Source organism: Cololabis saira, chromosome 18 (assembly GCF_033807715.1).
Source record: "Cololabis saira isolate AMF1-May2022 chromosome 18, fColSai1.1, whole genome shotgun sequence".
In the NCBI taxonomy this organism is placed as follows: domain Eukaryota; kingdom Metazoa; phylum Chordata; class Actinopteri; order Beloniformes; family Belonidae; genus Cololabis; species Cololabis saira.
In genome coordinates this window covers 36207886-36235244 of record NC_084604.1, presented here as the reverse complement: position 1 = coordinate 36235244, position 27359 = coordinate 36207886, and the positions used below count along the sequence as shown (strand labels likewise).

General features: G+C 41.9%; 1 protein-coding gene across 3 annotated transcripts in view; it reads right to left on the bottom strand.

The window, feature by feature from the left end:
• Positions 1-768: 768 nt before the first annotated feature.
• flvcr1 (FLVCR choline and heme transporter 1) overlaps positions 769-27359 on the bottom strand; it is a 30631-nt gene continuing 4040 nt past the window's right edge. For all 3 annotated transcript variants that reach the window (XM_061746587.1, XM_061746588.1, XM_061746589.1), the window contains 9 exons: positions 21258-21402; positions 19371-19511; positions 16660-16727; positions 12765-12868; positions 11805-11915; positions 9332-9437; positions 7096-7207; positions 6918-6985; positions 769-3398 (listed from right to left, as the gene is read on the bottom strand). In XM_061746587.1, the coding sequence (XP_061602571.1) occupies positions 3300-3398; positions 6918-6985; positions 7096-7207; positions 9332-9437; positions 11805-11915; positions 12765-12868; positions 16660-16727; positions 19371-19511; positions 21258-21402 (954 nt within the window). In that variant the 3' untranslated portion in view covers positions 769-3299. The remainder of the gene's footprint in view (positions 3399-6917; positions 6986-7095; positions 7208-9331; positions 9438-11804; positions 11916-12764; positions 12869-16659; positions 16728-19370; positions 19512-21257; positions 21403-27359) is intronic.

The window sequence follows — 27359 nt, the reverse complement described above, 5'->3', positions numbered from 1 at the left end:
GTTAAACCAAAACACAAAAGACATATTTAAAACAAAAACTAATCTAATTTTGTATGATTCAGAGCATAAATATGTTTATAACACAGGCTGTATAAAAAGAAGTGGCAAGCCCTCTTGATTTTCTGGATTTTCAGGGTTCTGGGTTCTATCAACTCAATCTTTTAGCTTATCTTAGCTACCGATGATGCTAACCAGCGTTTCCTTTCATTCATCGAATGTGTCCATCCATTCTATTCTAAGATGTTTCTACCAGAACGTACTCTGTAACTCAAACTGCCAGCACTTAGATCTAAGAGTTCGGGACCCCATGGGGGTTCAAGTCCCAGCGGAGGTCGAGCAAAAGTGTCCGCTGAGTTTTAATCAGCCTGGAAGGTTAAGGTGGAGGATTTCCAGCCAGAGACGGTCACGGTTGTCTCTCAGTACAATGAACTACGGAAGAGTATTAGGGCCTGGCAGGAGAAAAATAAAAATAATATTTTAGAGGAGGAAGATTTTTTTTTCATTATGCACTTCGAGAAAAAAAGTTGAAATGTCGAGAAATAAGTAGAAATGTCGAGAAAAAAGTTGAAATGTTGAGTTTAATATTGAAGTACAATTTTGAGGAAAAAAAAGTCGAAATGTTGAGAAAAAAATCCAAATTTGGTGAATAAAGTTGAAATGTTGAGATTAATGTTGAAGTATAATTTCGAGAAAAAAGTCGAAATGTCGAGAAAAAAGTCAAAATTTTGTGAATAAAGTTGAAATTTTGACTTTATTCACGAAATTTCGACTTCATTCTGTGAAATGAATACATTGTAAAAACAGAACATTAGAAGGGGTAGGACTAGAAAGGTTTTTTGAAACTTCATCCTGCACCCTTTCAAACAGGAAATATTTATTTACATATAGATTTGTCTCTTTAATTTGCTTTGTTTTGCTTATGGTTTTCTTTGTTTTTTTTTCGGTATATACATTTTATGTATTCTGATTATTTTGTTTTTGTTTTAACCTGTTTGAATAAATAATTAAATGGAAATAAATGGAAATTCTTGAAATTGTATTTCAACATTAATCTCGACATTTTGACTTTTTTCTCGACATTTCAACTTTTTTCTCGAAATGCACAATAAAAAAAAATCTTCCCCTCTCAAATATTTGTTCTCCTGCATGGCCCTAATACTCGTAATTAACAGCACAACCGAGTACCGCTAAAATAAAAGTCCTTCTTTAAGTCAGAAGCTTAGCTCAGACGAGCTAAGTGCTAGTCAGCTAAAGTGACAGCTCACGCCTGGAAGGCAGCTGTGCCTCAAAAAAATAAAATAATTAAGACAAAAATGAATAAAACATTCTGGATTTACCACACTTTTTGAGGTCGCCCCTAGTGGTAGTTCAGTATACTGCACTTATACCTACAGTACTTCTGCACCATCGTCAGCGCTGAAAACCGGATAGTTTCTCCCAAGTCTGAGGCGACTGCCCAATCAAAACCTGCAGCCCTGTTGTTGTCCTTTAGGACTTATTTCAAACATGGCAACGCTCTGCAGAGGAGAAGGGTGGAGGGGAGTTTAACGGCTGACTCCACGCTCCGAAACGGACTTTCATGAGCAGAGATATAAATTTATGATGGAGAAAAAAGCTGTCGTAATACATCTGAAAAACACGTGACAAACGTGTCATTAGGACCTCCAGAAATTGTATCACCTTGTGAACTCTGACTAACTGATTGTAGTGTTTCAGACCTAACTGGGAAACAAACGGCTTTAAAAAAGCCTCAACATTCCTCTATATCCTGTCCTCTCTGTGGCGCTTTAAAAAAACAGAGGGGGAGATTCAAAAATTCTTGAAAAAGTACATCTCTGGAAGACGATTGATAAGGGCTGGGCGATATATATATATATTTAATATATATCGATATATTTTCAAACGCGATATGGCATGAGACGTTTATATCGATTATTAAAAAAAAAAAAAAAAAAAATATGATTTTGATGTAGCTTATTTTGTGACAAATTGACTTGAATGTTTTATTTGAGATTTGCACAAATGTTTTGTTATTTGCACAACTGTCAACCTCAGTGGAAAAGTCTGCCTGTTACTGTCTACATTGTATTAATTGCACAGTGTATTTTAATTTAATTGTTATGCAGGAAAGGGATATTTGTTTTATTTTATTCAAGAAGCATTTTTATTCTATATATGCAGGCAGTTTATTTTTATTTCATTTGTTTTATACATTTTGATATTGTGCAGACCTCTGTTAATAAAGGAACCTGTGTGACATTTGGCACAAGGTTTTGTATTAAAACTGTTTTTTAAGGGTTTGCCTCAGAAAAAAATGAAGCTAACAGAGATGCTATGCTATAATGCTTTGGGGGAAACCCCAATTATGTCACAGAAAAAATATCGATATATATCGAGTATCAACATTCAGCTAGAAAATATCGAGATATGACTTTTGGTCCATATCGCCCAGCCCTACGATTGATGGCAGATTCTTTCTTCGGAAATTACTTGAAGTGGCAATACCACCTCTGACCACATGGGGGCAGTGTACCCGAGGAAAGTTCACATGTCAGCCTCTGAGACGCGGTGAAGTGCACCTCTAGTGGAACTACGTGGTACTACAGGACCTGTGAAGCTGTTTTCTTACATAACGTGGCTTTAAAGTATTTCATTTGTAAACCTGTGTCGAAAACAAGCACAAAATAACCACATGGGAAATGAAAATTACATGGATTTCCTGTCCTGTATACTGTTGTCTTCGAGTCTGAAACGTCCCCCTCGGTTAAACTGTGCAAAATGAACCGAAACTGCTCGTTGAAACATTTACAGTTTTCTCTGCTGCAGTTGACGGCTTCTGAGAAGAATTCAAGTAAACGCCCGATAAAAACTCCTGCGATCAGCGCCACACTTACTGGAAACCATCCCGGCTCCACATGCTTGTTTTACCAGTTGATGTTTTTTTTTTTGCTTTAAAGATGCATTCACATACATAAAAAATAAAGTGAACAAAGCAGTCCACAGTGGTGTTTCCTGGTGGAAATCCAGAGTTCTGAGGACAACAGGGAACTCTTCCACCACGCAGGAATTAGGGGCCCCAAAGAGACGATGGCAGACAGAAAGTCACCTGACGTAAATCCTCTGTGATATGTGGCTGTGCTTGATTAGGCCTGGCTCGTTCCCAGAGTCCCGGGCTTCCCGGTTGTCGAGGAGATTGCACTTGGCAGCAGAGATCATGTGCACCGTCAGGCGCTCCGCTCAGCTGTTTTTTAACAGGGCAGCTCCTCGGTTGTCTGTTGGGTTCGGTGGTTTTTGGCGGATCACAGCGAGGTCTCGTGGGAGAAGCTGAGCGACGGCTCCAGCTTGACGCCGTTACTTTTATTTTCCGAAAGGAAGTCTTCGGGACACTCAGAGGAAAGCTGTGTGAGAGAAGGACGGATGAATGCAGTGAGCAAAGATACAACTCAAGCAGAACAGATACAATACGTGTTGTAAATACCTGTAGACATGTAGTGCGGAAGAGTGTTAGGGCCAGGCAGGAGAAAAATAAAATATTTTAGAGGAGGAATATTTTTTTTTCGTTATGCACTTCGAGAATAAAGTTGAAATGTTGAGAAAAAAGTCGAAATGTCGAGAAAAAAGTTGAAATGTCGAGAAAAAAGTCGAAATGTCGAGATTAATGTTCAAGTACAATTTCAAGGAATAAAGTTGAAATTTTGAGAAAAAAGTCGAAATGTCGAGAAAAAAGTTGAAATGTCGAGATTAATGTTGAAGTACAATTTCAAGAACAAAGTTAAAATGTTGAGAAAAAAGTCGAAATTTCGAGAAAAAAGATGAAATGTCGAGAAAAAAGTTAAAATGTTGAAAAAAAGTCGAAATGTCGAGAAAAAAGTCGAAATGTCGAGAAAAAAGTTGAAATGTCAAGAATAAAGTTCGAAATGTCGAGATTAATGTTGAAGTACAATTTCAAGGAATAAAGTTGAAATTTTGAGAAAAAAGTTGAAATGTCGAGAATAAAGTGAACCTTCTGAGACTATAACATCATTTCAATAAAGTTGAAAATTGTATTTCAACTTTATTCTCGAAATTTCGACTTTTTTCTCGAAATTGTATTTCAACATTAATATCAAGTTGCACAATAAAAAAAAATCTTCCCCTCTCAAATATTTTTTCTCCTACATGGCCTTAATACTCTTCCGTACATGTACAGATTAATGGTTTATGGACTATTTTTAAATATTCTGGACAAAAAGTCTATGAATTTTAATGAAAACTGGTTGTTCTTGTACTAAATTATGTGATGTAATTCTCTCCACGGCCACCAGATGGCGCCAAATCAATATCCTACAAATGGAACAGCTGACCTGTAACTTTAGTCAGCTCCTGCTGATCGTATTCAATTTCATTTAACAGCAAAAGCCACATAAAAGGCAGGTTATGAGGAATCCACCTATAAAAAACACCCTGGACTGGATGGATCTCACAGCGACTGAAAACAAACACGATCCTGGATAAACTGCCCTCACCGAGGGGAGGCCAGCGCTGGATCAGCAGGACGGTGGGAACGTGGTATTAAAACAAACCCCATCAGTCTTTAACGGTTTGGTTTGTCTCAAAGACTCTTTTTACACTAAAGCCAGTTTCAGACAATCCAAGACAAGATGGTATTCAAAAGGAAAAAGTATCTAACAGGTTTCTCTGTTTAGGGATTATAGACATAAAAAGAGATGTAAGGCCCAAACAAAGGACTGTTTCTGGGATCTTTCTGGTCATAAAGTCACTTTGTGGGAAACCAGCAGGATGAAACGCACAGAGCAAAGATATAATCTGACTGGAGCTTTCAGGGTTTCACTTAAAACACATATGTTGGACATCATGATCCATCACACAAGTCCTGATAGTGTGAGGATTTTATTAAATTGTTAAAAGTATGAGGGTTTTTTCTATAAGATTGTGCACTGATGTTTGCTCTCAGTGCAGAACCAGCTCCTGGTTTTATGACCTTATAACTGATTATCTGAAGATTGATCTGTCCCTCCGGTTTTTCTCTGGGTTTTATTGTCGTAGATCTTTACTGGGTTGTCATGTCGGATTAGAGATAGACAACAGAAAATATATGGCTGAAAGTGTGACATGTTTAAGTTTCTTTCACTGCAGTTGGACTCCCAGATAAGGTTCAACAGATAAGGTTCAACATCGGCTCCTACTACGTACAAAACGCCTCCCTTTTTCAGTATAAATATGATTGGATTGATGACGACGGTGTAGAGCTGGGGATGGATTCAAATGTCAAGAATCGATTCGATTCCGATTCTTAAAGGGATTGTGACATGAAAAACAAATTTTTCTTGATTTTTTGTGTTTTGTTGGGTGTCTTGACATCAATTACACCCAAAAAACAACAAACTTTTAACATTCAGTGTATTGTGTGCTTTCTGGGATTTTCCGCATAACTATGCAAAAACGGCGCATGTGGTTTGCTGGCGGGCCGTTACGTAACGGCCCGCTAAATCACCGCCCCCTCCACCCAGCTCCCTGCCTCCTCTCCTCTCCAGCGCACCATAAAGGCTGATTTATGGTTCCGCGTTACACCGACGCAGAGCCTACGGCGTAGGGTTACGCGGCGACGCGCACCATACGCTGGACTCTGCGTCGATTTAACGCGGAACCATAAATCAGGCTTAACACGGAGCTGTTTAGAGCCTGTTTTGTTCTCATCACCGGAGGAAAACTGCTAAGAAGACCCGCGGCCACTGACTGGACTTAAGATAAGGGGACAGTGCTGCTTGCATGCCTTTATTTTTATGATTGTTTGCTGTGGTTCGCCGTGCTGCTTTTCCGTGCATGCTTCGCCTGTCGCTCCCGGCTCTCTCCGACGCCGCTGTGTGCGTATGGCTGGAGGAGGAGGAGGTTTGGAGGAGGAGCGGAGCAATGATTGACAGGAAAGGGGGGAAAGGAAGCATTTTTCACGGCGCAAAAAAACACTGTAATAAAAAGCCAGGAAAAGAGTTCTAGAGTGAAGTTTTTCTTGTTACACTCTTTTAGACACATTTGAGGGATGTTGGCCAAGACTTTTAATAGTGTTAAAAGCATGTTAAAAATGATGTCACAATACCTTTAAGATTCAGAATAGATTCTCACCATTTGATTCGATCCGATCCGATTCGATATTGATTTGGGTTAGTGTTGCCTGGATTATATGACTGTAAAATAACTATTGAAATAATAATTTCACAATAATTATTGTGAAATAACTAAGAAATAAATAACTCAAATAGGCATTTCAATATCCATTTAAAGTGCAAAAAAAGAAAGAAATTGCAACAGCTCAAGCAGTAAACACATTATTTTAGCTTGTCTGATTCATTCTGTCACCAGACACACAGCTGGACATGAAGCACCCAGCATTTTTCAGGTATTTCATGACAAACTGTATCCGATAACAGAGAAACCAAACAACCTATAGTAAATATAGATGATATGAACTTCATTGAACTAATATAACATTTAGAAATTTAAGCTGAAATGTCCAGCATTTTCTCTAAAGAAAAGTTCATTTAGTTCAGGAGTTTTCAAAACTACTGGGATTAAAGTTCACCAGGCAAAAATGTAATGATGAAAAAAAAAAAAAAAAAATTTTATCAAAAAGAAATTATTAAAAAAATTGATCTTTAGACATACAAATCGATTTTTAGGAATTAATATGAGAATCGATTTAGAATTAGAAAATCGATTTTTTCAACACAGGCCTACGACGGTGTGCATTTCTCTCCTACCTATGTGGTTTGAGAGAAGTATAAACCTCCGGCTGGATAACATTGTGCATGATATAATAAAAGCTTGTATTAACTTTGATTCTTTTCCCTGTTTTTTTATGGTACACCAGACAAACGAACACGAGGATCTTTCAATAGCTAGAGCAGGTGGTTCAGACTTACCGCTTGCAGGTTGTTTCCGTCTGCTTCCTTGTTGACATTGTGTCTTTTCAGTTCTGACTTAATTAAGGCTGTAAAAAAAACAACAAAAAAAGAAGAAAACATTACAGTTTTGATATTTTGAGTTAAGCTGAGCACCAACACGTGAAGCCTCTAGCAGCCTAGTATCCTAGCAGCGTACCAGTGAGGAGGACTCCCAGGAGGATCCAGGCGCACAGGAACAGATTTCCAGCCAGTGGTTCAAAGTCGGTGGTCAGTCTCCCTTGGATGAGGGTGAAGATGATCCCGAAGATCTGCAAACACACCAGACCAGGAGGTGAGGAAACGCCAGCGAACTTCCTGCTGTCACATTCAACTACAGCCGCCGTTATCATGTCATGTTGACGTAGTCGCAGATGTTGAGGATAAGGGGTCCTAACTTCCTGTCTTTGGCCGATAACAGTTTCAGACGTACCCGGATGAACCGCCGGTCGTCCAGTTAAGCAAGGCAAGTTTATTTGTACAGTACAATTCAACACAAGGTAATTCAAAGTGCTTTACATCAACATTAAAAGCGGCAAGACACAATTAAACAGTAAATAACAAATAAAATTAAAGCTGCAAGCAGCGATGAACGGGCCCTCGCACTCACGGCCACCACCCCCACCACCACTTTAAGTGATAAAGATCACTTAAAGTTACACACTGCAAAAACTCAAAATCTTACCAAGAATATTTGTCTTATTTCTAGTTAAAATGTCTCATTTTTAGTCAAAAAATCTCCTTACACTTAAAACAAGACTCATCACCACCCTAACCCTAACCACCATTTTCACCAGCTTCAAGTACATTTTCACTTCAAATAAGTCGAAAAATCTGCCAGTGGAACAAGATTTATCTTCTAATTACAAGCAAAAAAATCCTGTCCCACTGGCAGATTTTTCTACTTATTTTAAGTGAAAATTTACTTGAATCAGGTGAAAATTGTCAAATAAGTTATTTTTCTGGTGATGAGTCTTGTTTTAAGTTTAATGAGATTTTTTTACTAAAAATTAGACATTTTAACTAGAAATAAGACCAATATTCATGTTAAGATTTTGAGATTTTGCAATTCATTAAATAACTCTGCTAATATTTCACAGAACTGTAAAGATTATTCTCGTTTGAAGTGAACAAGTATGACGATAACATGTCGGTTATTGCAGAGTCATTGGAAACGACTAAAACACTGAGATAAATGCAAAAGTAATCTGTAACAGGTCTTATTTCACCCAACTGACGAGAATTACGTTTCTATACGGGTCAAAACGTACAAAGACCGGGTCAAATACAGTATTAGCGTTTAGTGAATCCATCCAAGCCTTCTCCTGGCTCAGGGAGCTGTCCAGGATTTATGACCCTCTCATACAATCAGGGAGCACTCGCTCAGTACGTTTACAAGCACTGCCAGATATTCGAATTGTTGTCTTAATCCGACCGATATGGAAGTTTTAAAAGCCGTGTTTATGCCTTAGCCGGGCTGTAGTGTTAAAAACCCCTGATGAATAAAGTGGTTATTAAGGCCCGAGCACTTACAGTGCGAAGGCCCTATTGCATCTGTAGGAGTTTTTTTTTTTCTTTATTCTTTTTTCTTCCGACGAAAGGAGGGCCTTTTTTTTCCCCCTAAACGTGCCCAAAAAATTTGATATTTAATGGTTTCCATTAATGGGCGTGGCCAAATGGCTCAACAGCGCCCCCTAGAAAACTTTGTGTCTCAAGCCCCACAATACGGTTAGACGTACATGCACGAAAATTGGTACACACCTGTATCATGTATCATGTCATAACTTAAAGAAAAGTCTCTTGGCGCCATGGCCGAAACCCAACAGGAAGTCGGCCATTTTGAATCAATTGTTTAATTTTGGCGCAATTTATGCCATTCTTTCGGCAATTAATACGGCCCGAACCGTAACATGCACCCAGGTGTGTAATACATCAAAATGTGCTTCTCGATCCTGCGACGACGCGCATTACTTTTCTCAGTCAAAAGCGTTACCGTGGCGACGATAGACGCCAAAAAGCGCACCTCCCCTGCATCCGATTGGTCCATATTTGATAGTTCCTACTTTCTGCCATAACTTTTGAATGGTTTGATATAAATAGTCGTGGGTGGTGTCATCGGACTCGGTTTTGAGTCCTTGAACAAAATTGGTGCAAATTATCCCCGCCCCTTCTTCTGATTGGTCCATATTTGACAGTTCCTATTTTCTGCCATATCTTTTGAATGGTTTGATATAGAGAGTCGTGGCTGGTTTCATCTGCTAAATGTCCAGGTCTGAAGAATCTACATCAAGTCATACAAGCTTCCACTGCAGCCTGAACGTGCACAAGGGTGGAGGGCCCGTTCATCGCTGCTTGCAGCTTCAATTATTATTATTTCTGTAGAGTGATTGCTGTACCTGAGCGAAGGCGTTGAGGAGTCCTGACGACGTTCCCTCGGGCTCTGGGTAGGTGATCTCTACTCCGAACTCGAAGCCCAGAGGCAGGTAGCCGGTCATGAAGAACCTGAAACACAGCCGTCGCAGGAACAGAGCTTAGAGCCTTAATACAATCTTTTATTAAACTTTTCTGAAGTTCCTTGTTGCTAAACTCCTTCAGAGAGTGTGAGGCAACTTTGACCTTTGTTCTGATGTTTTATTTACACGTAAACACCCGCATGGCCCTCGTCGTCAGCAGGTTTGTTTGGAGCTGAAACAGAACGGCTGTTTTCTGCCTGGTGAGTGTCAACGTACAACAAGGACGGAGTTTTATGTGAAGTTTTATGTGTATGTGAAGCAGATTTTAACAGGGTGAAAGAGGCGGAATAGCAGGTGCTTCTGAGATGTCTTGTCTCGTCTGAACAACCAGCCCAGCTCCTGCTTTCATCCTGGGAGGAAGTCTGGCCTGGACCCCAATTATAACTCTCATCACGGTACAAGACCGGCATTAATGTGTCTGAGATTATTGATCAGTTGACCACATCTCCATGGATTATCACACTCAACACTCAGCAATAGAACCATCTCCATCAGTCGCCACTCAATAAAAAAGAAAAAGAAAGGAGAAAAAAGAAAAGGAAAAAGAAAAAGAGAGAGAAAGGGGGAAAGGAAAAAAATATTTACAGGACTGTCCCAGAAAATTAGAACATTGTGATTTTCTGTAATGCAATTATAAAAACAAAAATGTCATACATTCTGGATTCATTACAAATCAACTGAAATATTGCAAGCCTTTTATTATTTTAATATTGCTGATCATGGCTTACAGCTTAAGAAAACTCAAATATCCTATCTCAAAAAATTTGAATATTCAGGGAATCTTAATCTTAAACCAAACCAAACAACCGCACCGTGGTGAATCAGGACTTTAAAGATGGATCATATATCAGCATTTCTTCAAAGAAGGGAGAGCATTTCCTTTGCACAGCGCTAACCACTAACTGTCCTTTTATCTTTACATACAGATTATACAGATCAGGTAGTTTCAGCCATCTGCCTTGATTGTATCACGTCTCTGGCCAGTTTGTACATTTGCACATTTTTCTACCAGGAACGTCACATAAAAGCAGATAAGAGCCGATAGTTAAAGGCCACGTTGTCATAAACTGTGAAAAACTGCGGTACAATCAAGATACACGTCGTCCACGTTACATGAAGTTTTTTACATCATTTTGGTTTCAGACTTTCAAACCTTCGAAGCTCCACTTTCAAATCAGGCAATCAGCCGGTTGCAGGACTGTTCAGATTACACGACTCTGATTTGTAATAATGAGTCTTGAGGTTGTTTTACTGTTCACATTATGTGACTGATTGCAGACAGAATATCACACATGATGTGATCCGGTAGCCGCCAGAAAAACACACGTCGGTTATTTGAAAATGCTTTACAGGCTGTTTACGAGCAATAACTTCACACCTGCTGATCAACTTCCACCTTCGATCTCTCCGACTTTTCCACAGTTCAAACTCCATGACGGCAAATCACCTGAAACCAGTACTCGAGTTGTAAAAAAAAAAGTCAGGGGGTTTGGTGGATTTGATCATATGGGGACAGATAATTTCTGCTGATTACAAATAATATAATATATTACAAATAATAGCAGTGACCAAAACAGCTGCAGAAATACTGCAGGAATGACATAGCAGCAGTTAAATGCAGCCTTCTGTAAGCTTTAAATATCCACTGGGCTTACATCAAATACATCAAAACACAACAATAAAAAACAGTTTTCTGAACTTATCAATATGACTCTGTCCTTCACAGGATTTAGTAAAATGGATCACTGCAAAAACTCACAATCTTAACAAGAATATTTGTTTTATTTCTAGTTAAAATGTCTCATTTTAGTAAAAAAAAATCTCATTACACTTAAAACAAGACTCATCACTGGAAAAAACAACAATTTTCACCTGTTTCAAGTAGATTTTCATTTAAAATAAGTAGGAAAAATCTGCCAGTGGAACAAGATTTTTTTGCTTGTAATGAGAAGATAAATCTTGTTCCACTGGCAGATTTTCCTACTTATTTCAAGTGAAAATTTACTTGAAACAGGTGAAAATTGTCAAATAAGTTATTTTTCTGGTGTTATTTTTCTGGTAATGACTCTAAATGTTGAAATAGCAGTAAAACCACATTCATTGATTAAATGACATAAGGGATGGAAAGGAGGGATGGCAGTTTTACAGGGGGGATGATTTGGACCGTTTTTATTTCAGGGATTTCATGCCATCCCCCCTCATCCCCCCTCAACTCCAGTACTGCCTGAAACCATGTGATCTGATAGAGACCTGATAGAGAGAGGTCGACTACGCAACTGCAGATGAGCGTTAGACCCCCTCACACCACGGGAAACCCCTGAGCTCACAAACACGAGCCACACCAGACCCGACCTACCCCAGGACTCCCGCCGTGACGAACACCAGGTAGATGTTGTGGAGGTTCAAGGTGAAGGTGAAGACCACCATGCCCAGGAAGGACAAACCGTAGACGATCAGCGTCGTCATCCTGCGGGGGGAGAAGCGCCATCAGTGACCTGGTTCTCTGATCGTTGCTGTCAGAAGTCGCTCGGCCGTCGCACTCGGCGATTAACTTATTTTTCTGATGATTCTGGTCCATCTGGTACTTTATTGTCACTCAAACATGTCTGACCAATGGGGAAGCATCCGCCCACTGCGGGATGTTTGTGTCAAAATGATTCAATCAAAACAAAAAAAAAAGATTTCAAAACTTTTTTCACTTCAAATAAAAAAAAAAATATTTTAAATCCAAATAAAAAGGGTTCAAATGCAATTTTTTGGGTCTCAAATATTTTTTTTTGCGTTCAAACACTTTTTTCTTTGATTAAAAACGTTTTTTTTAATTGAAGTGATTTTCTTTAATTGAAAATATGTTTTTTCTTTTTGAAGCAACTTCTTTTTTGATTAAATGATAAAGACACAAATGTCCTACCCATAATTTGGCCCAAACACAAAACAACACTACTTCAATCAAAACAGTTGCTTCAAACAAAAAAACATCACTTTCAAATCAAAGAAAAACAGTGTTCAAATGCATTTTTTTGAGTCTCAAATATTTGTTTGAATTCAAACACTTTTTTTCTTTGATTGAAATCATTTTCTTTGATTGAAGTGATTTTTTTTTTTTTATTGAAAATATATTTTTTGATTGAAGCAACCTTTTTTTGATTGAATAATGAAGACACAAATCTCCCTCCATACAGATGCACCAGATTGATAATATTTACATGGAGGAGGCTTTTGTCAGGGGGACCGAAAGCAGGGAGTTAAATTATTACAAAGGGTGTCTTTAACAGTACGAGTCCCAGGTGTGATTCTGAAAGGAAGCGGGTCGTACTTGTACGTCTTGGTCCGGTCCAGCCACAGACCACACAGGATGGAGCCGACCATCCCCGCCACGACGAGGGTCAAACCGATCCTCCCGGCGTTCAGCTCCTGGTTCTGAGGAGAGGAGAGGAGACGGGTTAGTCCCAGTAGAAACCCGGGTCAATAATAACAATAATACCTTTATACACAACAATATAAATTCAATAAAATCAGAAATACAATCCGGAATCAGCAGTAACCTAGAGGGGGGGATTAAAGTGAGTATGTTTTTAGATGGGGATTGGGGTGGGAGGGAGTGTGGATCAGGGTTTTGAAGTCAATGCAAAGTTGTTGTTGGAGAAGTTCTGGAGACGATACGAGCGGCTGAGTTCTGGACCGGTTCGGGGGGATTTGCAGAGGTCCAGGTGGATGTGACCAGAGCATGGACCAGGATAGCAGCACTGCTGGAAGTGAGGGACAGACGGTCCCCACACAGTACATCCAAGTGATCGCCGTCGTGGCGCTCGAAACCCGGAGACTGTTGGGGGGGGCTGATAAGAGGGAGGAGCCAGGAAGGCGTTGAAGTTGAGGGAAGTGTGTGTGTTTTTCAGTAAGTGTCTGTGACGCGATAAGTCCGTGAACCTTCGCCCAGAGCTGCGCTCAGCCCAAATGTCCTTGATGTTATCAGGCGGCTCGTACAGTTCTGAGACAGGTTCCGCAGATGTTCCTGGAGAGGGGAGGGTTAGTGGGGGCAGAGTCATCTTGTTTACATTCCACCAGGAAGATTGTGACCATGAGCGATCGGCCTGAGACCGCCCTGTCACGGGCAGATTATAGAATCAACAATTATATTGAAAAACAGGCAGCCCAGTAATTTTCCGTCTGCCTTCAAATCTCTGATTCATCAATGGCGACTCCAATCAGACGAATTTGTGATCACTTCCCGCCAAGCCGAGCTTCTAACTTCTCCAGGGTGTTATCAATCTTGCCAATGAGCTTGAACACCTCCGCCAGCCTGCGATTCTGTTCGAGAATCGCATCCAACTTACGGCTTTGCTCCCCCAACATCAGAGTCTGAGCATTGGTTGCCTTGCTTGACCCTTCAGCCACGTCCGGCAGCTCTGAAATAGCCAAAACAGCTGTAGACGACTTACGCGTTTGTTGATACACCAGGAATCCCCCCCCTCCGATCAGGAGAAATCCTGCTATCATAATTCCAATTATGAAGGCGTCTTCAACATACTCAACAGACAGAATTTTGAGACACAAAGGCTTCCAGTATTTGTAGGAATCCATTGTATATCCAGAAAAAAATGTCCCATCGGGGCAAGAGGGCTCCCTTACCCCCTGTCTTCTGGTTGCAAAAATTTGGTCAATTGTGCTGAGAGACCATCATTATGCCCCCTTCGAAAAAAGTCGAAATGTTGAGAAAAAAGTCGAAATGTCAAGATTAATGTTGAAGTACAATCTTGAGAAAAAAGTCAAAATTTCGAGAAAAAAGTCGGCAACCCAACATTTCGAGAAAAATATTGAAATATCGAGATTAAAAAGGAAAAAGTAAGAAAAAAGAGAAAAAAAGAAGAAAAAAAGGGAAAAAAAGGTCAAACATTTTTGAAAAAGCTCCAGGGAGCCACTAGGGCGGCACTAAAGAGCCGCATGCGGCTCTAGAGTCGCGGGTTGCCAACCCCTGGTCTAGAGGAGAGGTAGAGATGGATGTCATCCGCGTAACGATTGAAGTGGATGTTGTATTTTCGGAAAAAAATACGACCAAGAGGAAGGAGATAGATGATAAATAGGAAGGGGCCGAGGACAGAGCCTTGGGGGACACCAGAGGAGACGGGGGAGAGTTGGGATGTGAATGTCTTCAGCTGGATGAACCCAGTACGGCCAGAGAGGTTGGACATGAACCGGTCCAGGGTTTAGAGGAGAGGTAGAGCTGGGTGTCGTCAGCGTAACAGAGGAAGGGGATGTTGTATTTTCTGAAAAATGGGATCTGACTGCAGGCGGATTACGATCGGTCACACGGCTGTAGAGACGGTCGGGTCACCTGACGATCCGGAGTTTTATAAGTTCACACGGAGGTGAGAGTTTTCACTGATTCTGTGTGACGAGCAGAAGCTGATCGAGGAGTGTGTAGAGGAGAGTGTAGAGGAGTGTGTACACCAGTGTGTAAAGGAGTGTGTAGAGTGTGTAGAGGAGTGTGTAGAGTAGTGTGTAGAGGAGTGTGTACACCAGTGTGTAGAGTGTGTAGAGGAGTGTGTAAAGGAGTGTGTAGAGTAGTGTGTAGAGGAGTGTGTAGAGTAGTGTGTAGAGGAGTGTGTAGAGGAGTGTGTAGAGGAGTGTAGAGGAGTGTGTACAGGAGTGTGTACAACAGTGTGTAGAGGAGTGTGTAGACCAGTGTGTAGAGGAGTGTGTAGAGGAGTGTGTAGAGTGTGTAGAGGAGTGTGTAGAGGAGTGTGTACACCAGTGTGTAGAGGAGTGTGTACACCAGTGTGTAGAGGAGTGTGTAGAGGATTGTGTAGAGGAGTGTGTAGAGGAGTGTGTACACCAGTGTGTAGAGGAGTGTGTAGAGGATTGTGTAGAGGAGTGTGTAGAGGAGTGTGTAGAGTGTGTAGAGGAGTGTGTAGATGAGAGTGTAGAGGAGTGTGTAGAGTGTGTAGAGGAGTGTGTAGAGTGTGTAGAGGAGTGTGTAGATGAGAGTGTAGAGGAGTGTGTAGAGTGTGTAGAGGATTGTGTACAACATTGTGTAGAGGAGTGTGTAGAGTGTGTAGAGGAGTGTGTAGAGTGTGTAGAGGAGTGTGTAGAGGAGTGTGTAGAGGAGTGTGTAGAGGAGTGTGTAGAGGAGTGTGTAGAGTGTGTAGAGTGTGTAGAGGAGTGTGTGTCCTCGGCTGCCGCTGGGCAGCTGGAATGCGTGAAGGCTAATGAACCGCAGGCGACAACAAGTCCAGCGTCTCATCACAAGTGTCTCTCTCTGCCGGCGCCTCCCTCCCTCCCTCCCTCCCTCCCTCGTTTTCTCCATCTGTCGAGCTTCTCTCCACCTCTATCTCCGTTCCTTTCACTTCTTTGAAACTCACTGACCGATGGTGCAAGACCCGGCTGAAGGGAACAAGGGAACAAGGGAACAAGGGAACAAGGGAACACTGGGGGGCATCTCAGAATGTGAACAACCCTCTTTAAAAGCATCTCAGTGGGACCTCTTGAGACATTAAAGAGTGACCCCTCCGGTCACTCATGACGCCTTTGAGGGTCCCTTTGTGTCCAGATTCTCGGATGATTCATGTGATTTCAGGAGCAAATGACCCACGAAAAGCTCTCCGTCATCAGTTTTCTCATCCCGACCCCCGTACTGTAAAGATGCTGGTTTGTGCCGCACACTTCTTTGGTGAGGATAACTGAGGTTGTCATGGACACCTGTGGTAGATTAGTAGTCCAGACCACCTAAACCGAGACCAGGACCAGAGAGTATCAAGACCAAGACCAGTTCATCTCAAAACCGCGACCAGAAAGAAATACACACTAGACTAATGGCCCTTTTCCACTAGTACCACCTCAGCTCGGTTCTACCCGCCACGCCCCCGTCTTGTGCTTTTCCACTACGGGCCAAGGCGGGCCGAGCCGTGCCAAGTAGATACTTTTTCTTTATCTTTTCTGCCGAGGTTCTAACCGGGCTGAGCCGGCACTATATCTGACGTCACCACCCTCCACCCCACTGATTGGTCGGGTGATCAGACGTTTGAATCAGGAAGCGGGAGTCAGCGTGAGAGTGACTGGTGACTGGCGGCTCGCGGCGATTTTATTATAAAGCGCAAAACGTCTGTTTGGTGATCCAACTCCTAGGTGCAGATGTTCATAGACCTGGTGGCTGAGGAGAGAATTAAAAAAGAGACCTACAAGTCTAGTCCGCCCTCATGAACCCCCATGTTTACCTCGTAGCAGGCCATGATCATCTGGTTGAGGAGCGTGGAGACGGAGTAGAAGGATCCGGTCAGGATTCCTGAGGGACACAATCAGGGACAAGTTCAGCTGGTTTCTGGGTCAAAGGTCCCGGGTCAGACGTTCCCCGATCAAAACGCCGCACACGGCCGGCCGAGCTGGATAAGGACAGTTTTCAGTGAGCAGCCGCTCAGACGGCCTTCGGGGGTTTGATGTTTACGGTCACGGCCGCTCTCCAAACTCACGAAACACTAAACATGCACTCTTTTTGAAAAAGTGTGACAAAGTTAAAAGCTTAAGCTCAAGTCTGGAAACCAGTCTGCAGTTTTTCTCTTCTGGGAACCGATACTCCAGAGAAAAGTTAACCAGCGTGACGTCCTCTACATCTGTAGATGTTCCTCTACTGGACTGGTTGTAATGGAAAAATAACAATGTATTGTACATTTCGGACACATGGTAATACTTTATATGATGCACTTTGATTCCAGACGTGTATTTTGAATGAACTCATTGTCTGAGTCTTGGAAAGGCAATCATCTTATTTTATGCTCTTTGTTTGTTGTTTAACTTTATCTGAATCCAGGAAGGAACCACTGATCACCTGTCCATTGTAATTTCTTTCTTGACTGTTTACAGACTTGATGACATTTGGCATTGAAGGAAATCTGCAAACCACCTGGACTAGTTCCCACAGACGAGGTGCTGAATCATTGACTGCGTTTACATGCAGTCAATAACCCTTGTAAAACCAGAATATTAGCAATAACCCGGTTTTGCACGGCCATGTAAACACCAATAACCCCTTTGAATAACCCGAATTTGGTCATATACGCAAGACCACGGCAGCACGGTTAGTTCTCGGCTGCTCACCTAGGTCTAATGTGAGCCACATGCATGCCAGCCTTTCTTGGCTTACAGTAGATAAAAGGTTGTATTTTAATAAGCTTGTACTGTTCAGGTCAGTCATAATCTGTAAAAGTCCTGTTTTTATTTATAGTCAAATAGTTAGCAATACTGTGCATGATCACAACACTAGAGGTTCCAGTAATGGACATCTTGTACTACCAGGTCCAAAGACAAATGCTTTAAAGAGAACTTTCATATATCGATCATTGGCTCTTTGGAATAACCTGCCCCAAAACCTCTGCAATACCCTTTTCAGTAAACTTACTTTTAAAAAGAAGTTAAAATTGTATTTGTCACTGTAAGGTTTTTTTTTTAGTATTTTGTTTTTGTTTTTTTGTTTACCATGCTTTTTTAACAACTCCCATCATGTAACTTGTTTTTAAATTGTAAGGTTTTTTAGTACTGAATACTGATATTAATTAATGTTGTATTTGTAAATCTATTTTGTATGTCTTTTATGTGGACCCCAGGAAGACTAGCTGGTCGCTACGGCGCCAGCTAATGGGGATCCCTAATAAAATCAAATCAAATCAAACCACGGCACACTTTTGGAGTGAGGAGGAGACTAATCACTTCATAAATGTAATGAAGGATATGAACATTTTAGACGGTAGAAAGTACCAGGATAGCGAGATTTACAAGAAGGTAAAAGCGAAAAGTTGCATGAAGCAGCATTTGTTTTGAATTTGGATACAGGAAGAAGAAGCGGAAATGACGGGAATTGCATCATCACGTTCTCCGTGCGTCGCTGGTTTGATCCAGACATATCAAATGATTAATTACCATGTAAACGGGGATAACCCTGTTTGCTCACACATGGAAACGGAATATTCCGAATGTTTTAGTAACTGGAATATTAGGAATAACCCGAATTTTGACTGCATGTAAACGTAGTCATTGAAGATTATTGCTGTGGTGTATGGTGCTTCATTCTGCATTGGTGAGCATTCTGATCTAAGCCAAATGGATATGTTGAATCAAATAATGTATCAGAATCTTACATCTGCCTTCTGCCTGTTTTATTTAACAGGTCATGCTTTATTGGAAGCTTTGAATTTCTTTGAACTGATCTAACCGGATGGCAAGCCAACCCTGAACCTGGAATACTTGCAGAAAGGATTTGAGCCCTTGTTCAAGAGCTCAATTAGCCTCAAGCCTGCCTTGGACTTTCCTGACTTGGCTGACTTTGACTGTGGCTGAGAACTGAAGTAAAGGTGCAAGGGCCTGCATGGGCCATGACTAAACTCAACAATGGCATGGTGAGGGTATTCAGGGTTGTCAATAGTGAATGTACGGTGTATAGACCCAAAAGAGGCTTGATGTTCCTCTAATTCTTCATCAATTTCAGTGCAAGTCAACCCAGATGTCACAACTGCATCTGGGACTTTGATGGACTCTTGCATCACAATTTCCATGTTTGCAATCCCATAACAGTATATCAATAACAATGTTCATTCACCTTCACACAGCTCCTGGCTGGCTCGCCAAATTTATGTAGCACATATAATCAGGCTACCATCAAGTGTGGGCTAGTGCAAGGCTCGACTCAAGGAGCTGATTGAAGGACAATGGTTTGAATTTAACTGCAGTATACTGTTAAAATGTGTGTGTGTAGTCTAGACACTTGCAAGGTTTTCATTAAATGATATAAGACTTGATTATTTTGTCAGTTTTTATTTTCAGATTTCCACCACACTGGTCATACCGTCGTGATCACTAAAGCTCGACCTCTAACCGCCCAAGTTAAATAAAACCCAAAGGAATGCGAGTGAAGCGGGGAGAGACGGGTCAAACTTGCCGTAGCTGACGAGCAGCAGGATGAAGGCCTTGTTCTTCACCAGGTTGATGATGGACTGTTTGTAGGAGCAGTCCTCCAACGAGGAGCCCGGTAGGACCGCCTGGGCCTGGCTGGGGGGTAGAGGGGGTTGATCCCTGATCACTGCAGAAGAGACAGGAGGGCAGGACGTTAGACCTTCGATTCAATTAAAAGGTTTAGTTTGCACTAATCTGCAACGAATATTAACATACATATCAGACGATGTCGTTACATCTGACCACAGATGTATGTAAGAAGTTGGAAAGGCGTCTTCGATAAATCTTTTTTTTTTTTTTTTTTAAGATTTTTTGGGCTCTAGTTGCCCTTTATTAAAGATGCAGACTGGAAACGGGTAGAGAGAGAGAACGGGGATGACACGCAGCAAAGGTGCGCAGGCCGGGATTCGAACCTGCGACCGCTGCAGGAGGAGGACTGTAGCCTCAGTATATGAGCCACTGCTTAACCCACTGCGCTACCGAGCGGCCCAACGTCTTCGATAAATCTTACAGCTATTCTGATCAGAAGAACTGAAGAATGTTCTTCTGCAGGATCTTTATAACCCCTTTTCCACCAAACCGGTTACAGGTCTGGCTCTGGTTCTTGGCCAGTGCTGAGTTTGGAACTGGGCTTTCTGTTTCCACTGACCAAGAACCAGCTCCGGGCCAGAAGAACCGGTTCCAAAGTAGCACCAACTCTTTGCTGGGCTAGAAGAAAGAACGGCTTACGTAAACGGAGGGGGTGGAGTTATTAAGACCAACGGCAATAGCAAGACTGAGAGACGGAGACATTTTCAAATAAGAATGAATCTGGATGCAGCAAAGCATCATGGGTCTGAGGAGGAGACGACCTGTCTTTTAGAGATGTGTCCACGGAGGAGCTACAGGGACCAGCGGTTGTTGCTGCAACTTTCACGCAAACGGAAACACAGCGACATAATGACGTGGCTCCTCTTAGCACCCGAGCTGTGGAAACACAAACCGGTTCTCAGCTGGTTCCCAAGTTGAACGAGTTGTGAACCAGAACCAGCACTGGAACTGGTTTGGTGTAAAAGGGGTATTTGACCAAATCACTGAGAGGCTAAGTGAGGGAGCATGTTACTGCTGACTCGCTGCACAAACAACAAGCCATTTCCGTGTTATCCAACTGTGTCCGTATTTATTTTCCTCCAACGCCGAACAAACAGTCAAAAGCAAGGCAAGATATTCACTCTCAGTTTGTAGATATTTCAAGCGGTCAACAGAAAATGACACTCTCCCTACTCACCCCCTCTCCATGCAGCCGCCGCGGTGAACAGGTGAATAAATGCCCATTCATTCAATTACTTCAATCACCCCGCTTCACCGCTGCCACTCAGTCTTTCTGACACTCAGTGGCGAAACCCGCTGTGAAGTCGCATCTGTGACATCCTGCACATTCCCTCTATAGTCAAGAGTATAGTGTCTAGTTTTGTTTATAGCCATTTGTTTTTTGTCACTTGGTCGAGGTTTCGGGTGAATTCAATAAAAGCTTTTTGTTATCTAATATCTCTGTATCTGAGTCCTGCTTTGAGTCTGGGCCTGACAGTAGGCCAGAGTGTTCTGTCAGGCCGAGACTCAAAGCAGGACTCAGATGCAGAGATATTAGATAAACCAAGAACTATGAATCTAAGCAGGATATAAGTTAACAAACAAAAATCACTCTTTAACGACGAACATACAGGTTACTATGGCGATTACTATGGCTGTGGAAATGACAGCACAAAACAAACCCAAGACAACCTCACCGCGGTGTGACAATAACATGGTAATAACTTAGATGAAGGAACTGAAATAGTGCTTTTTTCTTTTGATTTGCTGATTGAAACCACATCGGGCGTCTGAGTGAGCGCACCTATGACGGCGAGGACGAAGAGCAGCGTGGACACGGCCGCCGTGCCGTAGAACATGACGCTGATGTTGTGGCCCATCAGCTCGAGGTCGTCCGGCGTGTTGGGAACCAGAACTGGAGGAAGCAGGAAGCCGATGGCCGTCCCCAACTGAGACGAGAGACAAGAGATAAGAGATAAGAGATAAGAGACAGGAGACAAGAGACAAGAGATAAGAGATAAGAGACAGGAGACAAGAGACGGTACGGGGTGATGTCACACATCAAGAGTTTTTAGATTTTCAGATCTCATCACTTTAAATAGTCCAGTTTTATTTAGCTGATTTCTTTTATACTCTAAAATCTAACTTTATTTTATTTGCTGGAAATAAGTAAATGCAGGACTGTTTCAGAAAATTAGAATATTGTGATTTTCTGTAATGCAATTACAAAAACAAAAATGTCATACATTCTGGATTCATTACAAATCAACTGAAATATTGCAAGCCTTTTATTATTTTAATATTGCTGATTATGGCTTACAGCTTAAGAAAACTCAAATATAAAAAAAATTTGAATATTCTGGGAATCTTAATCTTAAACTGTAAACCATAATCAGCAATATTAAAATAATAAAAGGCTTGCAATATTTCAGTTGATTTGTAATGAATCCAGAATGTATGACATTTTCATTTTTTTAATTGCATTACAGAAAATAAAGAACTTTATCACAATATTCAAATTTTCTGAGACAGTCCTGTATATGGAGCTCCTTTGATGACATTTGAAAAAAATAAAATAATGCATGGCCACGAGTTAATATTTCGTGGCCACGCATTGATTATCTCGTGGCCACGAGATATTAACTCGTGGCCACGCATTATTTTATTTTTTTCCAATGTCACCAAAGGGCACCGTAAGAGTCTGAGGCCCCGTTTACACGGAGCAAAAACTGTGGCGTTTTCATGCGTTTTGGCCGTTCGTTTACACGAAAACGGAGCTCAAAGTCACCAAAAACGATAATTTCTGAAAACTCCGGGCAAAGTGGAGATTTTCAAAAACTCAGTATTGCGGCTTTCCTGTACTTAAAAGAGCCGCTTGAGAGTTTTTGTTGGGTCCTGTATATTTATGACGCGCTGCTGCTGACATAGAAGCACGCTGAGTCCGAGATACGTTTTTATGGCGTTTAATGACAACTTCAGCCACAACGGCCTCCCGATTACATCCACTTAATAGGTTTTAAATGTGTACACTGCAAAGTGTAATCGGGGTGATCAGTAAGATGCGGTCAACAAAAATTACGGCTACCCAACTCGCCTCTCTCCTCCCCAGTGCAGGTGATTTGATTCCTTATATAAGCTACGGTGATGACCCACGTGACCCAAACTTCCTTCATCACCGTGACAACCAGATCAAACAAATTAAACATCAATATGTGGCTCCTACACACCAGCCCCTAATTATTGAACTAATCTCAATAATTACTGACATAATTAGACATCAATTTTAACATTAAAGCTCAAATGTCCAACCCATAATCCACACACGAATCTTCTTTCTTCTTGAATCATATGACTCAAAGTCCACAGTCTCAATGGTCAAAGTCAAACAGTCCAAAGGAAAGAAGAAAAAATCCCAAAAAAAGTCACAACTGAAGCCGGTGCATCCTCAGATGGCTTCAGCCTCCTGCAGCAGGCAAACCTTTGTGATTGGCCGATCCAGGCAGCTGCTCCGGGTTTTAATCCGCACCTGACGGACGAATCCTCTTCGGTCTGGGAAGGTCTGTATCACTCGTCCCACAGGCCACGAGGTGCCGTGCTGTCCATGATAATGATAAGGTCTCCCACAACCAGATTCCTCTTCACTCCTGTCCATCTTTGCCGCTCCTGTAGCTGAGGTAGATATTCCTTCATATCTTGCTCCACAATCAAACACAACTCTGACCTTTCTTTTGGTGGGATGGTAAACTCTGTGGTGTGGTATGTACCATACTTTTCCATCACCACGGTCCAGCTCCTCTTCTGGCACCTTCTCAGCATAGCCTTTAGCCAGACGGTTGTTTATAAAGGTGTTATATTCAGTGTGGAACGTTGAGTCCTTCTGAAACCTTCTTTTCAAATGGCACAAACGTTGCTCAACCACTCTCTTGTTGTTTGGCATGCTGATATCAATGTTCCTTAAAGGTAAAGCAATCTGATAATGCCCCTCCACCTGTTTTGCTGAGTTGGTGCCTAACTCCAGGAACCTTTCGTCTTCCTTTGACATCCCCGGTTGCTCTTCAATGCTACTTTCAGGGAAGTCATTCTTAAACTGTTGCTGCCAGAGGTCATCCAGGTTCACAACCGAAACTCTGTTGACAGTTACTTGTGGATGGTCCCAGCTAACAGTTTCTCCACTGTTTCCTGTCAGTGGACCATTAACAGTCCAGCCCAGCAAGGTTCGGATGGCATATGGTCCATCATCCACACTACACACCACTTCCAGTGGTTCCAGCGCTTTAGGAACATTGGTTCCAATCAGTAGCTCTATTCCTGCATCAATCTGAGGTAAGTGAATATGTTTCAGATGTGGCCATTGCTCAATATCCTTTTCAGTTGGAATATTTTCTCTGTGTACAGGCATGGACTCTTGTGTGTAAGCTCTTGGTAGCTCGAAAAATCTGCCCCCCTCCAGTGCTGTGACCTCCAGTCCTGACACTATGTTACTGCTTACGACTTTCTCCTGGCCCATGGTTCGAAGGAGAATGCGTCCCTTCCTCCCTGTGAGGTGGAGCTTGTGCATTAAGCTTTCAGTGCAGAAAACAGCGGTACTCCCCTGGTCCAGGAAAGCGTAAGTGATGACAGTTTTGGTTCCTTTGTTGGATTTGACCTGGACCGGCACAATGGGCAGTTTGCAGTCCTGGTCTCCAGCCCCTGTAAGACCACTTGACACGAGTGTACCGTCAACGTGCTCTGGGCTCCTCTCTGTCTGCTCGGAATCATTGACGGGTTCCTTGTGAAGTATGGTGGGATGTTTAAAGCTGCACTTTGAGCAGGAAATCCTTTTCCTGCAATCTTTACTGATGTGCCCTGCGCACAAGCAGCCAAAACAGATGCCATTTTCCTTTAAGAAGCCTATCTTCCGTTGATGTGGCATTATTCCCATCTGTACACATACATCTAATGTGTGTCCTCCTCCACAGCAGATGCATACTTTCCTTCCCGTTTGTCTAATTTCTCTTTCTTTCGTTGCAGACTGATAATTGTTCTCCACAGGTCCTACAGTGGTAGCAAAGCTACTCTCCTTGTTTCCAGGACGAAGTTGCAGCTTGGGTTTGTTTGATCCTCGATTTATGGTTATTGATTCAGAGTCTTGTATGTTGCCAAACACCGGATCAGTCAGAATTTTCACTTGCTTTTCAATGAAGTTAGCAATGTCTGTGAGCTTAGCTCTCCGCTTGTGTTGTTCCTGCAGCTCATAGGCATGGTTCCTCCATCTGTCTCTCAGTTTGTAAGGAAGCTTTTTAATGACACACAACATGTTGGAAGGCATATCCATATCTGAAAGATACTGCACATCCTCCATGGAGTTACAGCAGCCTCTCAGGAAGAGGCTGTAGTCCTGCAGAGCCTTCACGTCCTCTCCTCTGATTGGAGGCCACGAGAGGGCTTTATCCATGTAAGCAGAGGCCACCTTTTGTTCGTTACCGAACTGCTCCTTTAATAAAGCTTTTGCTTTTATGTATCCCCGTTCTGAGTTCATGTGTTGACAGCTTCTCACAAGTTCTTTAGCATGACCTTTTGTGTGTTGTTCCAAAAAATATAAACGATCACTGCTGTTAGTTGTGTTTCTCTCAACTCCATTCTCAAAAGCTTTAATGAACGTGTGATATTCCAATGGATCGCCATCATAGATTGGGATTTCTCTTTTAGGTAGAGCTGAGAGGCTTTGCTGTTGTACTAGCAACGTTGTTATTTCGTTCTGCTTCATCATTACGCCAATAATGTCATTTCTGGGTTCCAGATCCATTGCATTTAATCCTGGTTGTTCATGTGAATCCTGTGTGTTGAATGAGGGGTTCACAAGGTGTTGCACTTGGTCTTGTTCATGTGGAGTTATATTTAGGTTCGTGTTTGTATTTGCTTTGATTTGTTTTGGAACGAATTCATCTGCGTCAACATTAAATAACTGCTTAGATTGTGTCTTTTCAAAGTATGATTTCATCCCATCAGAAACCTTTGATGCCACTTTTCCATTTGTTGTGCTTCCAATCTTGAGAATTTCCAGCGTTGCCATTTTTTCTGCAATTTCAGTGTTGAGTTTGAGTTCTTCTCTCCTTTTGCGCAGGAGTTGTTCCTCTTCTTCCAAAGCATGCTTTTCTTTTAATAGTCTTTGCCTCATGTTTAAGGCTGCTAGCTCAGCTTCTGCCTTTAGACGTATGGAAGAAGTTGAAGAGCTCTCTGACTTAAGCGTTTTATGGCTTCCGACGTTTGAAACACTGTCACTTGGTTTAATGTCATCCTCAATTTGTATTTCTTCATTAATTTCTGATGAATCCTGGTGCTCCTGACAGGGGTTTTGTTCAATTTCAACAATCCAGCTTTGAGTGCCCTTTTGAAATGCATTGCTGTAATTCATGATAGTTGAAAACCATTCTTTTTGTTTAATGAGTTCATCTTCAGGAAGTAAAGGCAACAGTCTACTGTGTGTAGTTGTAGCATTTTCACACAGTGTGTTTAAGTTCTCCATACATTGTTTCACTTCCGACACATTTTTCTCTTGTTTCATTAACTCTTTCATCTGTGGTATTAAACCTTTTATTTTATCAACATCACGTTTGCGTTCTTTTTGCAGCATTTCAATTTTATGCATCAAACCCTTTTCAGTGAGTCTCCTATCCCGTTGTCTAACAGACGCCATATCAGAGCACGAGGAGGCAGCATCATTTGTTTGACTCATTTTGATCACTTTTCATTCAGTTTTCCTTGAACCATATAGTTTGAATCCATCCACAATACACAGCATATCATAGATTATTTCAACAAGGCAGCATCAGCGTTCTTCCTTGAAAACATCAAAGCTTCACGTATTGCAGCAAAGTGCAGACTTCATTCAGCGCACGGAGCGAACGTAACGCCCAGACAGCGCATATCCGACCAGCATTCATTCATTCAACTGTTCCTTAAGGAGACACTTTGACGTGATGCAATCCAGGTTCCTTCTCCACACACACACATCCACAGGTAATCTTACCTGGCCTCCATGACAGATGATGTGGCGTTTGTCTTACTGTGATTGTTTGTCACCGCTGTCTGACTGAGTCAGCTGATTCCTTTGCGCTGCAAGCGATCGCTTTCAAATTTGATGCCTTTTTTGTTGACAAATATTGCGGCTTTCCTGTACTTAAAAGAGCCGCTTGAGAGTTTTTGTTGGGTCCTGTATATTTATGACGCGCTGCTGCTGACATAGAAGCACGCTGAGTCCGAGATACGTTTTTATGGCGTTTAATGACAACTTCAGCCACAACGGCCTCCCGATTACATCCACTTAATAGGTTTTAAATGTGTACACTGCAAAGTGTAATCGGGGTGATCAGTAAGATGCGGTCAACAAAAATTACGGCTACCCAACTCGCCTCTCTCCTCCCCAGTGCAGGTGATTTGATTCCTTATATAAGCTACGGTGATGACCCACGTGACCCAAACTTCCTTCATCACCGTGACAACCAGATCAAACAAATTAAACATCAATATGTGGCTCCTACACTCAGTTTTCACGTTTGCTTGTAAACGGAGAGAAATGGACATTTAGGCTTCAGAACGTCACATTATGCAACAGAAACGTCACCAGCGTCATTTGTACGACCTGTTTTTACAATTTGTTTGGCCACTGTCAATATTTTCTTGTATTTTACCGGTTTTATATTCTAAAGTCACACTTAAAAGTAACTCCACTTCTCTGTCACTCCAAACGAAAGACTCTCGTTCATCTTGGAAGTAACTGGCAGTCAAGGCTGATTTATGGTTCCGCGTTACACCAACGCAGAGCCTACGGCGTAGGGTACGCGGCGACGCACACCGTACGTAGGCTACGCCGTCGATTTAACGCGGAACCATATTATTCAGGCTTCACACGTGTCATTTGGTGATG